At 50.3% G+C, this 16101-nt stretch overlaps 1 protein-coding gene across 1 annotated transcript in view; it reads right to left on the bottom strand.

Moving 5' to 3' along the window:
• Positions 1-16101, bottom strand: part of CSMD1 (CUB and Sushi multiple domains 1) — a gene marked incomplete at its 5' end in the record, with an annotated part of 729782 nt that overhangs the window by 697775 nt on the left and 15906 nt on the right. The window contains one exon of the mRNA XM_079779355.1: positions 13106-13322. Coding sequence (XP_079635481.1) covers positions 13106-13322 — 217 coding nt within the window. The remainder of the gene's footprint in view (positions 1-13105; positions 13323-16101) is intronic.

Below are 16101 nucleotides of genomic sequence, written 5' to 3'. Positions count from 1 at the left end.
TATATAAATGCTTTTAATGTCTTCATACGTCGTTTATATCCCGAATTTAGTTTTCCAGTAATAAATCCATCACCAATTCCTCAGGTAATCAGAAAAGCAGGCCTGAGTACCTGAGTGCCCGGTCCTTTCACTTTGGGCTTTGACTGACATCTTTATCACGAATGCATATGAAGTCCAGTGGACACAAAACCAGGATGTCTCCATGACAAAACAGGAATCTTCATGAAATATTCTCCATGGGGACGGCCTTAGATGTGGAGACTAAAGACAGAGGCCTCCAGGAAGGAGGGCAATGGGCAAGTTCATGAGTTTCTGCAGCTACTTTTGTGTGCGTTCTTTCTGTGGTCATTAGCTCTGCCTCGATGATGATGATGATGATGATGATGATGATGATGATGGTGATGATAGTGATGATGGTGATGGTGATGATGGTAATGGTGGTGATGGTGGTGATGGAGGTGATGGTGATGGTAATGATGATGATAATGATGATGATGATGGTGATGACGGTGATGGTGGTGATGGTATTGATGGTGGTGATGGTGATGGTGGTGATGGTAATGGTGGTGATGGTGTTGATAATGGTGGTGGTGATGGTGATGGTGGTGATGGTGTTGATGGTGGTGATGGTGATGATGATGATAATGACGGTGATGACGGTGATGGTGGTGATGTGTTGATGATGGTGATGGTGATGGTGATGGTGATGGTGGTGGTGGTGGTGATGATGATGGTGGTGATGATGATGGTGATAGCTATATATGAATGAAAGTATTTACATCGTCAATGTGTCAATGGAAAATGGAGCATAAGTGTACCATGAGCATTTTCTAGAAGATGCCCCTATTTGTTTATAAATGAAACTGAAGTCATCTCAGACAGAAAGTTAATCGAAATCATTCCCTCTGGTCTCAACCTCCCAGAGGATGACCCTGAGTTGGGACCGATCACAATGCGTGGGTTTAATAGGAACATTTATGCACAAAGCATGGTTTGCAGTTAACTCTGTGAAGTTCTGATACAAATGTGCTTCTTGATAAAGAATTATGTCTCTTTTTCTCAGCCAACAATATGTTAAGAACAGAATATTCTTGAAAGTAAAAGGTAATTATTCAAGATTTACTGTGGACTGTGTTTGGGGCTCACAGTCATGCCTACGCTTGTCAGCTCTTTGCCAAATAAGCAATTTGTCCTTGAGGATCTGTGCCAGGAATGACTAAGGCTCCCCTGCGGCGGCGCTGTCCTGAGCACTTAGGCAACAGCCTGCTTCATGTTTGGTGGCCGGCTATCAACTCCCACCTCGCTTCACTAGGCTAATGGGGCCTTAACAAGTACTTGCGCGCACACACACACACACACACACACACACACACATATACACTGAGTGGCCAGATTATTATGATTTCTGAACACATAATAATCTGGCCACTCAGTGTGTGTGTGTGTGTGTGTGTGTGTGTGTGTGTGTGTGTGTATCTTCCCATATATATATTTTAGAGGCCCGGTGCATGAATTCGTTCATGGGTGGGGTCCGGCGAGTCTGGCCAGGGGGAGGGGACATGGGCGGTTGGCTGGCTTGCCTGCTGGTCGAACTCCTGGTAGAGGGGACAATTTGCATATTAGCCTTTTAATATATAGGATATACACTGAGTGGCCAGATTATTATGCGTTCAGAGATCATAATAATCTGGCCACTCAGTGCATATATAAAATGACAGAAATAATTATCATATCATTGGCATCATAACTTGTAAGAAAACAAAGTAATAGTACTTACAAATATGCTCTGAATTTATGGCAATAATTATGGGCATGTTAACTTCGGAGAAAGAAAGAAAGAAAGAAAGAAAGAAAGAAAGAAAGAAAGAAAGAAAGAAGGAAGGAAGGAAGGAAGGAAGGAAGGAAGGAAGGAAGGAAGGAAGGAAGGAAGGAGGAAAGAAAGAAAGAAATGAAGAAAGAAAGAAAGAAAGAAAGGAAGGAAGGAAGGAAGGAAGGAAGGAAGGAAGGAAGGAAGAGAAAGAAAGAAAGAAAGAAAGAAAGAAAGAAAGAAAGAAAGAAAGAAAGAAAGAAAGGAAGAAAGAAAAAGAAAGAGAAAGAAAACAGGGTATGTTCACAGGGTTGGCTCCTTGAACCAATGAAGCCAAATGGAATTCTCTGTGGCCAAGGCTGTGAGCTCTGCTAGGCGTCCCAAGTCAAGGACCACGGGGTGGAGGTAGACATGAGAACGGTGACAGCTGCTCCGGGCTGTGGCACCAGCACCAGCACCAGCAATCTGCTCTGTATGGCAGCCCGTGTTTGGCATGAGTGAGACCGTCCCACCCCCAGGAGACACCTGTGATGGGGGGGAAGCCATGCTCCCGGGCCGGGGGGAGAGGGAGGGAACAGAAGGACACGCACGGGCGGCTGTGCCTTCACATGTTGTGTTCACGCAGAGCATCTGTGGCTCAGCGCCAGGAGGAGGCTGGGTCCCGCAGACCTGACTCCGTCTGTCAGAAACAGGACCGCCACCAGGATCTGGAATGAGCCGCCGTGGCCCGAGCATGACCCTGGCCCGTGACCCCACCTTCACTTCGCCCCCACTGCACATCCCCCTGAATGAGAGGGAGTCTGGTGAACTGCGCTGGACAGCGGCCCCAGAAAAGTCCCCTCACGGACCCAGCAGCGTGGGACGGGCCATCACGGACGCGTTCAGATGTTTCCGATCATTCACCAACACCTGCCTTTCCGCCTCTGGGATTCAATACGGAGCGGCTCCCTCCTCGCGGAGGCTGGTGCTTCTAAACCCGGCACGAAGCCCGCTCTGCCCAGAGCGCCCCCCGCTCCGCTCCCGGACCCGGCGGCAGGAGGCGGCGGTCCACGCTGGGGAAGGTGCGCGTCTTATTGTTTTATTTTTTACTTTATTTTGTCATTTGTTGTTTTATTTTTTTAATACATTTTTATTGATTTCACAGAGAAAGGAGAGATAGAAACATCAGTGATGAGAGGGAATCATGATCGGCTGCCTCCTGCACGCCCCCCACTGGGGATGGAGCCCACAACCTGAGCATGTGCCCTGACCAGGAATCGAACCCAGGACCCTTCAGTCCGCAGGCTGACGCTCTATCCACTGAGCAGAACCAGCCAGGGCAAAGCTGCGTGTTTCAGCTGCCGAGTCGGGGCGCAGCCACGTGAGGCTGAGCAGCTGCGTGGGGATGTTTCCACGGTCGGTCAGAGACGACAGAGGGAAACATGCCTGTGCCCGGCGTGTCCCAGGCATGCAGCGGCCATGCCAACGGGCAAACCAGGGTCCTGTGTCCACGGGTGCCCACAGGAGCAGGGCCGCTCTATTCCGGGCACGAGGGGAAGGAAGCAGGTGTGCGGCCGGCGCAGTGACCATGAGCAACGGCAGAAGGAAGTCCCTCTCGTGTGAAGCTTCTGCATCCAGGACTCGGGGTGCCCCACTCGCCGGGTCCCCCTCAAGGCCCCACTCCCTAAGGCCATGATCTCGGGGGTGAGGGTTTCTGCACATGGATTGGCAGCGGGGACACACACAGACCACAGCGAAGGCTGGGCCGACGTGGCTTCCCGGTGGACTGAACTCGAGATACGAGGGAGAGCAGTTAAGCCAGAGTGTTCATTCGGGGCTCACGTGACGCATTTCCGTGAGTGCACCTGCGCCACAGCTAACACGGCTCCTCCCCACCATCGGGGGAGGAGCCTGGTCTGCATGTATGTTCTTATGGGGAGGTAAGTGGTGATGGGGGGAGACCTCCATGTATGTCATTATGGGGAGGTAAGAGGTGATGGGCGGAGAACTGCATGTATGTTCTTATGGGGAGGTAAGAGGTGATGGATGGAGACCTGCATGTATGTCCTTATGGGAAGGTAAGAGGGGATGGACAGAGACCTGCATGTATGTTCTTATGGGGAGGTAAGAGGTGATGGACGGAGACCTGCATGTATGTTCTTATGGGGAGGTAAGAGGTGATGGGCGGAGACCTGCATGTATGTCATTATGGGGAGGTAAGAGGTGATGGACAGAGACCTGCATGTATGTCATTATGGGGAGCTAAGAGGTGATGGGCGGAGACCTGCATGTATGTCATTATGGGGAGCTAAGAGGTGATGGGCGGAGACCTGCATGTATGTCATTATGGGGAGCTAAGAGGTGATGGGCGGAGACCTGCATGTATGTCATTATGGGGAGGTAAGAGGTGATGGGCGGAGACCTGCATGTATGTACTATGGGGAGGTAAGAGGTGATGGGTGGAGACCTGATTGGGGGGGACACACAGTACAGGTACAGGTGACGTGATGCGAAGTGTACACCTGAAACCTGTATAACTGGTTAACCAGTGTCACCTCCATACACCCAATAGGAAAGGTTAAACCAGGAGTGGATGTCCCGTCCGATGGTGCAGGGGATCGCCCAAGAGGAAAGAGTGGGAGCGGGCCTGGCGTTTGGCATTGAGAGCATTTCTGTTGGTTATTGGCGTTAATTACTGAGCCCTGGGGAACAGGGAGGGAAAGGCCCTGAGCAGTGGGTGTGAACTAGAACTAACAGGGCGTGGACTGTTACTGGGGGCCCACGTGAGAGGCAAGAGGGCAACAACCCCCTCAGGGCAGTGACGCAAGGAAAGCAGATGAGTGAGAAATGCGTGTGAGGAGGAAGGGCCGGGGTCAGCAAGGGCTCTGCACACGGATCCAAGGCCAATGCCGTTTCTTCACAGCTGAGTCTGGGCCTAGACAGACGGAGCCGAAGGCTAAAACCCCGCAGAGCCCTGTCTGGCAAGGAGCACCCCATCCTGCACTGTGGCTTGTGGGGGGGGGGGGGTGTAGGGGGCATGTTGACAAGAACAAGGCCTGACGTCAGAGAGCGAGCCTGAGGCCTCGGTCACCTGTTGTCTGCTTGCTTCTGACCTCTAACCTGAGCTCCTCATTTCCACTGAGGCACCGGAGAGGGTTTTGTAAGACAGTCCGTGTGGGAGTATCTAGGACACAGAGACCCAGACCATGGAGACCACCAGCTGGAAGTGAGCTGAACATGACAGACACACACGCACGTGCGCGCGCACACACACATACACACACACACCTTACACACATTCATGTACACTCACACACAGGGGCTTACACACCACACACACATGGTCACACTCACATGCAAACACATAACACACATGCTTACATACATGCTCACATGATCATTTCACACACAATACACACATATGCATGTATGTTTGTACCCTCATACACACATGCTCACAAACATGAGAACACATAACACATGCGGGCTCACACACATATGCTCACACATGCTCATACTCACATGCAAACACATAACGCGTACACACAACCCCACACACATGTGCTTATACACAGGCTTACACACTTACACTCACACACACTCAGCCCCAGATAATACGGCCGCTACTTTCTTAAAACGCGCGATGGGGCTGGGAGATTAACCCTCTCCTAAGAGGACGTTGTGAAACCCTCCGCATCCACAGCACGTACAGTGCCTCCACCTTCTAAACAGCACACACTCAGCTTTTAGCGGAATAACTCAGTCTCACATGAAACCAAAAGCTAAATCTTTCCTTTAGAGTAAAAATTGCCCAACCTCAGAGAATTCACAAACTGTTCCTCGTTTCCTCTGATTTATCTGTAAAGCGATGGGATTTGTAGCACAAAGTAATTACGCCTGGAAATTAAGCTGGAGAGGCCTAACGACTTCACACCCATCTCCCGATCAGGAGAATTTCGGTGGGATTTTTTTATTGCGTTGGTTTATTTGCTCTAAACATCTTGTGAGTTTAATGGAATTAGCTTCTATAAATTCTCAGGGGTCTTAATGTACAAGATATTCCAAAATAGCCAAGACACAGTTCACATTTAGCAAAACCAAACAGCTGTAAGGTGGGAAGAACAGCGGAGGGGGAAGCAGAAATGGTAAGTGTTCTCAGCTCCCAGGGGCCTGTCTGAGGGGCTGCGCAGGCCTCCTGCCAGGGGCTCCCGTGCTTGGCGGTAACATCAGGCCCCACGGTCCCATTTTCTCGGCGAGTCCCACATTCCACACGGGAGTGGGTGCGTCTGGAAGAGCAAGAAGAGTGGCTGAGCCCCCCATGGGCTTACCCTGAGCTTCTGAGTGAATGAAGACCTCCGTCAGGAATGGGCAGAGATGCCCAGCACCCCCTCCTGCTCCCCACGCTCCTGCCTGTTCCAGGGGGACGGGCGGAAAGAGGCGAAGGACACCCACTGCCCAGGGCCGCTGGAGGCCTGGCTCCTGCATTTGTGTGCAAAGCCACCGGCTTCAGAGCGGCTGCCAGCCGCCGCCCACGGGCACGCTCTGTGCTGAGGACTAAACAGACACCAAACGGCACCAAATAACAAGACGGACTCCTTCCTACACCGGCAAAGCCCTGATTTTGGTAAAATGGTGTTCTCGTGTGCTTTGTTCGTGGACTCGAGTTTTAAAAAAACCTAACGTGTAAGAAACAGGGTCCAGCAACTAGCACCAGCCTCGAGTGGCCACCCCACAACCCAGAGTCAGCTGACGGTGGATTACACAGACTTCCGGGCCATTTGGGGCCCCAGTCGTGTCCACGCGGCCACCGCCATCACTGTCCTCCTCGAACACCTGTCCCTCTCCCCGGTGTGAAGGCGCCAATGGAAAAGGTGAAAGACAAGACATTTATTCCAGTCTTTGGAGCTGGTTCATTCTTTCTTCTGACACTGGTTGACTTTCAGATGACCTTGTTTTGATTTGTGTGGGCTACCACACATACCATGGACCTATTTAAGGGCCGACTCAAAGCAGCCCCAGTTTTATTTATTTTACCTGATATCCTCCTGAGCAGCCCATAAGTGACTCCTACCTGGTTTGTTAATTTTTGTTAATTGATTACCGTTTAGGCTTGTTATTTTAGAAATAGATTTGTGACTTGTGTTGTTGTTGTTTTTAATTTTTTGAAATGTGTTTAAGAATTCTTTCAGGAACTAAGGCAAGCTGTAATTTTTTATCACCATCTGCTCCTTTGCCATTTTGATTTATTTCATCGACTGCTACACTTTGGTATAAAAGGAGATGGAGAAAGGAAATACGAACAAAACCCTTTAAGAGTGGCTTCGTCTTTAACTTCTTTCCTTTGATAAAGTACAAAAGTTGATATTTAAGAAAACACTCTTCAGATTAAATAGAAACGAGACCTGTTTCCGATGTCATTGAACAGCATCCAGAATGAGACTCCTGGTATTAATGAGACTGACCTCCGGTCAAGCCTATCCATGAACATGGGACGCAAACATCCAGGTGAACACGTGTCAACCGGACTCCAGCGCTGAGCTGCTCCCGATTGCACAGACGTTTTAAGAAACTGCAGAGAAGGGAACACTGGCCTACTCCATTTTTGGAGATTTCCCCACCCCTTCCAGCAAAACCTGGAAAAGGTTACCAAAATATCAGCCACCAAAATCCCTCATGTACATACACATAGATTCGTGATAAAATGTAAGATGTTCAACCCAGTGATACACAAAATAATCCATGACCCTTATCCTAGAAAGAAAGTTTGGATGAACATTAAACAAAAACACAAATCAATGCAACTGACCATGTTAATAAAAAAAATAAACGGTACCAAGATTTCAGCGGACGCAGGATCGCCATTTCACAAGTTTAATGCATTCATTCATAATAAAACCCTCAGCCAACCAGTGATAGTGGAGAACTCCCTCAAACTGATAAAGAACGTTTATGAAAAAATGTACCATCAGCATGTCAGCCAAGATCCATCAGGAGAGAGAAGCCACCCCAGCAACTGGAACGGGAAAAGGTAATAGACTAATTTCTAAGCACGTTGCTTGTGTGAGCATTATTTTGTGTTAGGAGGAAGGAAAATATAAATTATGTTAACATTTACACACTTTTATTTCTTATGACCCTGAACCCTGATCCAGTGTGAGTCTGTACCTATGACAATCAATCCAGCAAAAGGACAAACAGATCAATGGACAGAAGAGAGCATGGACGTCCCTCACACAGACCAGGAATCGATTTTTAACAAAGGTGTCCAGTCAATTCCGGGAGGAAAACAAGCTCTAACATGATGCCAGACACCTGGATTTCAAACCCCCGAGCATCAACACGTACCTTACACGTAAATTCGTGTTGTCAAAAATGGTCCAGACACAGCTGGATGTCCATGTGCAGAAAGATACATTTATGACCTAATTCAGATCACGTAGGTAAATTAACTCAGGACAGAGCACAGACCAACAAGGATGAGCTCAACTACTACACTTTTAGAAGAAAACGTAGAGGGAAATACCTGTGAGATCAGAATATGCAAGTATTTCTTCTGTTTTGCAGAAAATCATAAAACAAACAAAAAAAATGTTAGTAAACTGGACTTCATCAGGATTAAAAGAACCATTTATCATTCAAAATGCTCCTCGGAGGGAATGAGTCTGGGAGGAATGACCCGTGACGCATATATCAGTGGGAAAGATTCTCTCAGACTGTGGCAAAGGCAGCTATGGGAGTGACCGGCAGGCACACGCAAAGACACCAGCTTCACTAGTCGTCAGGGAAACGCGAACTTAAGCCTCAGTAAGAGAACTTTACGCACCCATCAGAAGGGTCAGCATTTAAAGGGGCGGACGCACCGAGTTCAGGCAGAGTGGCAGAGCTGCTTCAGGAGAGGAGCTGCTTCAGGGCGGGAGCTGCTTCAGGATGTGATGGAGACAAGTCCCACCGGGTCTCCGTGCGTCCGCCTGCACGGCCAGTCCTGAGTCTCGTGCCCCTGCTGACGTGGGAACACTGCGGCCTCCGAGGTGTGCGCTCCTCAGCACGCAGAGCCCCGTTTCCCATCGTGACTCAGTCATGCTCTCATGAGGAAAGACCAGCCCTCAGCGCCCTGGAGGAATCGGTCTCTGAGCTGCTGCCTCGGTGTGTGCTGTGGTAGCCCAGCCAGTGAGTCCCGTGTCCAGGGCCGATCCCACACTGAGAGCGGCCACTCAAAAAGGTGTTCTCAGTGTAGAGAAGGAGCAGACGTTATAGAGCTTAGGGGTTTTACAGTGATATGGTTTTTATCGATTTTTTTTAATTTCTAATTTTAAAAATATATTTCTATTGATTTCAGAGGGGAAGAGAGACAGAGGGAGAGAGAGAGAAACATCAATGATGAGAGAGAATCATGGATCGGTTGCCTCCTGGGGACTGAGCCCGAAACCCAGGCATGTGCCCTGACCGGGAATTGAACCCTGACCTCCTGGTTCATGGGCAGACGCTCAACCATGGAGCCTTGCCGCGGGGCACAGGCTACACAGTGTCATCTAAAGGTGAGAACATCTTCCTCACTTTAAGGACATGAAACGGGCACAAATAGGGCATCTTTGTGCTCTTTCGCAAACGAGGAGTATAGACGACAGTAATTGATGTGAACCCAGCAGGGTCTTCCCTCTCAGCCCTCCGTGCTTTCTCTGGAATAAGTATCAGCGAGTACAAGAATCGTGGTGCCGCCCGTGTAACTCCCCGGTATTTATAAAGCTCCCTGAGGCCCAGATGTCAACTCACACTCTGGCCCCGGGTCCTCCACTAATGTGCGGTGAACCCGATGGTTCTAACCTTCCTGTTCCCGGGGCTGACCTCGTCAGAACCCCACTGTGTCATGGAACACAGTGTGCTCAGCTTTGTGCCATCACCATCTAAAGCAAGCACATCATCATGAGAATAAAAGAGGACAGTACGTTATTTAAAAACAGGTTGTCAATCAAATTAACATTTACGACAAGTTTCCTAGAGACGAGGGTGGGATTCTAGGAATGAAAACAGTGACAAAGAAGAACTTCTGAGAGCACGTCTTTGCTAGGCGTGTCTGTGAACTGGAACGAGAGAGGTGTTGTTCACCCGAGTCTCCTGCCTTGAGCTCTGTTCACTGACATGAGAGAGAGGAAAGGAGACAGGGAGAGGGAAACACTGGCTTGCTGTTCTTCTTACTGATGTGTCATTGGTTGATTCTTGTATGTGCCCTGACCGGACATCAAACCCAAAACCTTTGCCTATGAGGATGATGAGCCAACCAATGGAGCACGCAGCCAGGCCTGCCTTGATATGTGAATAAACTGCATTCCCTCTTTCATCATAACTCTTTGCAGTTCCTGTCACAATTCTTTTTATTATTACAATGTACCACTCTTCCCTACCAGCATCACTTATCCTATCTAATAAAAGAGTAATATACAAATTGACCATCACTCCCACACACAAGATGGCTGCCCCATGTGGTCAAAGATCCTGCCCCCATGTGGACACAAGATGGCCACCACAAGATGGCCAGCAGGGGAGGACAGTTGGGAGGGACCAGGCCTGCAAGGGAAGGCAGTTGGGGGCGATCAAGCCTGCAGGGGAGGGCAGTTAGGGGTGACCAGGCCGGCAGAGGAGGGAAGTTGGGGGTGACCGGGCCTGCAGGGACGGGCAGTTGGGGGGGACCCAGGCCTGCAGGGGAGAGCAGTTGGGGGGGACCAGGCCTGCAGGGGAGGGCAGTTAGAGGTGACCAGGCCTGCAGGGGGGCAATCAGGCTGGCAGGGGAGCAGTTAGGCATCAATCAGGCTGTCAGGGGAGTGGTTAGGGGGTGATCAGGCTGGCAGGCAGAAGTGGTTAGGGCAATCAGGAAGGCAGGCCAGCGAGCACTTGGGAGCCAGCAGTTCTGGGTTGTGAGAGGGATGTCCAACTGCCCTTGAGGGGTCCCAGATTGGAGACGGTGCAGGCTGGGCTGAGGGACACACCCCTCTGTGCACAAATTTCGTGCACTGGGCCTCCAGTGTAAAATAAAAGCAAATAAGTGACTGGTATTAAGAGCAGCAAAGAGGAGAAGAACTCTTGCATCAAATGAGCAAGGATTGTGTAGGCAGATGCTCTGCCCAAACATCGAAGGCAGGACCCTGCATGTCAGACAAGGAGAACAAAGTTCACCTAATTCGCACGGAGATGCCGTGTGCAGTGGAGCACAGAGGGCAGGGCGAACGGAAAAGTGTTTCTCAGAACAGACAGCAGGTATCTCAGAGGATCCAGAAAACACTGGGAGATGTTTGACATTGGAAAATGCATAAAGGCCCCTTCTTCATGAAATCTATATGTACATGTGGACTAATGTCACCCCAATAAAATTTAATTAGAGAAGAAAATGCATAAAGAAAATACAAATGAAATATATTTGGAATACAGTAATATAATGTATTCATATACTGTTAATATATATTTATATCAACTAGACATACAGGTATACTTGCATAATTCTATAGTTAGAGACCGTCTCAGTCCACACAATCATGAATACAATACAAGACTTTACAAAGTGTGTATTACTGCTAACCTTGACATCAATACCAGGTTATTTATCTGAGCAGTGTAATTTCTTCTGCCTATTATCCGATTTTCTATGTGACTCTGTTTACTCAAAGACTTAATTTCTAATTAATGCAAACGTTTAAAACCAGAGGATTAAGCTTTATTTGCATACTAGAGGCCCTGTGCACGAATTGGTGCACAGGTGGATCCCTCGGCCTGGCCGGCGATCGGGGCCAATTGAGGCCGTCTCGCCCAGTCCATGGGGAGGGATCGAAGGAGGTTGGCCGGCAGTGGGAGGTTGGCTGTGGGAGCGCACTGACCACCAGGGGACAGCTCCTACGTTGAGCATCTGCCCCCTGGTGGTCAGTGCGCGTCATAGCGACCAGTTGACCAGGTCGACCAGTCATAACGGTTGCTTAGGCTTTTATATATACACACACACACACACACACACACACACACACACACACACACTAGAGGCCCAGCCTGCCTGCACAAAATCGTGCATGGTCAGGGTCCCTAGGCCTAGCCTGGCCTCCGTCACATGGCCTCTGCCACCCTGCGATGCTACGTGAAGCTCCCCACCCTGGGACGCTACACGATGCTCGCGGCCCCTCGACTGCTCCACGAGGCTCCCACCGCCCCTCGACTGCTCTGTGAGGATCCTCCCGCCCCTCGACTGCCCTGTGAAGCTTGCTGCTGCCCCGCAAAGCTCACCACTGGACGCTCCGCAAAACTCCCCCCACCCCGCCACTGCTCAGAGAGCCTCCCCAATCCCGCAACTACTCCGTGAAACTCCCCCGCCCCTCGACTGCTTCACGGAACTCGCTGCCGCCTGGGGGACTGCTCCGCTAAGCTCACGGCCACCCCGCGAAGCAGCCCGCCACCGCCGCTCAACAGTCCCCAGTCCCGTCCCCCCAGCCCCCCTCATGGTGAGCAGCTCGGGGGCTGGGGGAGAGGGGGGACCGAGAGGTGTTCCATGCACTTCATGGTGACCGGTCGCCTGTTCGGTCATGACGCCACCGAGCTCTTTATATATATTAGGGTAGATACGTATACATTTAAATACGTTCAACAGGCTAGCTAAGAAATTCCAATGTCTTTGAAACGATATTTGTCTTCCCTTTGCAAAACAATAAAAAAACGCAATAGTTGTACAGCTGCAATCTTTCTATGTGGATAAATGAAAAATATAAGTTAAAATCATCCAGAACTTATTTTCATTTCTCCATGGCAAAAACCATAGATCAACAGAGAAAACTAATGGGGGATGCAATATATTGTGATTGTGTAAGACAAAAGTCCTCCGAAGATTGCAGTATTCTTTCATGTTCTTCTTATTGAGTGTTTTCTCTGACAATATAAAGGTTCCTTTTGTGTGCTTTTTCTGAATTGCACTCTGAATAAGCACGCGATTTTACTCATTTATCTTTGCGCCTTTTCTCTTAGATCCACAGTTGCTTAAAAACAATGGCGTGTGATCATGTTCCTTCAATTACCTTGACAACAGTGTTTACCAGATCCTGAGCCATCTGAGGCTCGTAAGTGAAGTCAATGATGGCTGTCAGTGAGGAGTGGGGTTTTTAACTATGGAAAAGCTTGTGCTGGCGGCTACAGACTCCACCCTTTCTTTGGAGTGACTGTGGGACAGTGTCTTTGCTCAGAATGGAATTCAGCTACGCACTGCCATCTGGTTTCAGAACGGAGGTCACCCGGGCCGCCCAGCCCCGGCCACACGGTGCCCGCCCAGCCCCAGCCACATGGCGCCCGCCCTACCTGACTTTCAGGTTGCCCTGCTGCAGCTGCCCGTCGTAGACCGCCAGGATGTCGAAGTCCTCCTCCAGCGCGAAGGCGAGGAAGGACAGCTGGATGCGGTTGCGCTCCCCCGTCAGCACGATCCACGTGCAGTTGGCGTAGTTGGGGTACCCGTGCGGGAACCCGGGGCTCTCGATGGTGCCGTTGGGGCCCTGGACTAAGCCTCCGCAGTTCTGACCTGGAAACGCACACAAAAAACCAGCATCTTAGTTTGGCTGTTGTTCATCTGTGACTTTTTTTTTTTTTTAATTCCCAACCATTTTGGCCACATTTTATGATGACCTATTTTGTGATCATTCAGGCGGGGCGGAAGGTGGTTTACAGTGTGAGCATGTGAAACAGTTTATCTCCCGCTGTTGTTGAGGAATCGTTGTTTTATTGTCCGTGCACCCAACCGCAAACCTACTTTGCCCACCCTGCGTTGAGTGGTAAACTCAATGGTGTTCCCCAGGCCTAAACGAGAGGGAGTCACGCCCAACACAGGAGGACAGGGAGGGCGAACCCCACACCTCAGACTCATAGAGGGCACTCGGGGAACCGGTTCTGTCTTTTCAAATGCCGGCCTGTCCCACCAGACCATCTGTGCGAGGACCTGACCCGGTCTGCCCCGCTGCAGAGTCTCACCTTGTAACTCTGCCGCTCAGTTTCTGGGGTAATAAAGTTGACAGATAAAATAAACATCATAAACCTACACACACACACACACACACACACACACACACACACACACACGCATGCTAATTCACCTCAATGGCTTCCATCAGTGTTATCTATATTATAAAAACCCAGTGGCCCTAACATCATAATGACCAAAGACTGGTCACCAGAAGGCTGCATGCATGGCGAGGTATGCGCGGGTGGGCGGGAGTTGACTGCGTCTCTCTGCACGGCGCAGTGCGTTCTGGGATCCCAGGTGTCATGCGATTTCCGGCGGGTCTGGGTCTCGAGCAATTTCACACACTGGGTCACTAGTTTTGAATAGTTAAGGAAACCCACACCATACGCAAACTACCGATTTGCAGCTCTGCAGGCTGAAATACCACAAAGGGAAGAAATAAAATGAGACCACAGGGATATAGTCCAGTTTAAAACGAAAGGAGTAAAGAGCAATTAAATTACCCCCAAATTAAGAAGCAGCTCAGAACGATAAGGGACCACCCCATCAATGACTTCCTGTTGGCAGGGGTGGGATTTCCTGTGTGGAAAAGAGAGATGCATGTCCCACTGAGGCACCGCTAATGAAAAGGCGGAGGCAGGAATGGCCATGACATGCCATGGATCCCCTGTGAAGATCCCGAGGGACAGGCTGGGGGAGCTTCTGTGTGGGTGACCAGGTGGAGGCTCTGAGAAAGGGACACGCTTCCCCTGTGTCTCCCTATGTTACTGCATGCCCTTGCACATCCTCTGCAATAAACCAGCGAGTCAATGGGTGTCCTGAGCTCTGTGAGCCACTCCAGCAAATCGGTGGAGCCCAAGGAGGGGCCAGGACGACCTGGGATTTATAACCTGCTGGTCCGGTGACAGCATCCCGCCTGGGCTGGCCATGGGTCTCTGAGGTGGAGGCGGGTCTTAGAGGACTGAGCCATTGACCTGGGGAATCTCATGCTCCCTCAACCAAATGCCTTGTAGGACCCCAGCTGGTATCCTGAGCATTGCCTGTTGGGGGGTGTATATAGGTACCCCTCCCCTCACCCCAGAGTAGAATTGGGTTCAGAACCCAAATAATAAGTCGATGGGGGCGGTGGGAGAGGCAGCTGGGTGCCAGAACTCCTACAACCAAGGAGCAGATTAGGACAACCTAACTTTGGGGAGACCTTGGGAAATATTCCCACAGCTGCCTGCTTTGTGCTATTATTCCCTGCTTTTTAAAAGAATATAGAAATATCAATGAGAGAGAAGCATGATTGACTGCCTCCTGCACGCCCCTACTGGGGATCAAGCCTGCAACCTGGGCATGTGCCCTTGACCAGAATCAAACCGGGGACCCTTCAGTCCACAGGCCAACGCTCTATCCACTGAGCCACACCAGCCAGGGCTATTCCCTGCTTACTGCTTCTCCCCCTCTTCTGCCCAGGTACCACTTCCTGGATAGGATAGGCCTCAGGACATGGGAATCTGGTCCCTGCGTTGCAGGAATGTGTTCTGACCATTGTTACCTCCCAGTGTGCCTGTTGGGGCCACAACTCATTCAACCAGACTGACGCCCGCCCAGAGTGGAGACCATAACTGAGACAGGATGACCATTGGAGCTGTCCGAATAACACGCCTGAATCGCCGTCAGCTAGAAAGATAGCCGTCATGGGAGGGGACACAACAACTGCTGCCACATCACTCCCACGTCTCTCGGTCTGAGTCAGTGTCAAGTAGCCACCAAGTACTGTTTGCAGTGTTTTATTTTCTTTATCTTTATGTGTGTGTGTTTTTAATTTTATAAAAAAAAATTGCTGAATATATTGGGGAACATCTATACTAATAAAAGGGTAATATGCTAATTAGACCAGATAGACCAGATGTCTTCCCAACAAAGCCATGGCTGCGAGGGCCGAGGCAAGCCGCCATGGCTGGGAGGGCCCATCGCAGAGCCCCGGCCCGGTGGGCAGGGCCTCCCTCTGCACAACATTGATCACAGAGCCCTGGCAGGGTGGGCAGGGCAGACAGGGCCTCCCTGTGGGCGGGGATCAATGGCAGAGCCAAGGCCAGGTGGTCCCAGACTGCGAGAGGGCACAGGCGAGGCTTAGGGAACAACCCCCCCACCCCCAGTGCACGAATTTCGTGCACCAGGCCTCTAGTTGCTTAATAAAAATATACAGGTTTTCAGATGTCCGTTTCTCAAACACGTCTCTGTATATTGCGTTGTGTGTTCATCACCCAAAGTCAAGTTTCCTTCCATCACCATTTATGCCACCTTTACCCTCCTACCTCCCCCGCCCCTTTTCCCTCTGGTAATCACCGCAATG

This window comes from Cnephaeus nilssonii (assembly GCF_951640355.1).
Source record: "Cnephaeus nilssonii genome assembly, chromosome: 8".
NCBI classification, from domain to species: Eukaryota; Metazoa; Chordata; class Mammalia; order Chiroptera; family Vespertilionidae; genus Cnephaeus; species Cnephaeus nilssonii.
Note: the sequence above shows the minus strand (reverse complement) of the source record. Positions and strands in the feature narration are given on the sequence as shown.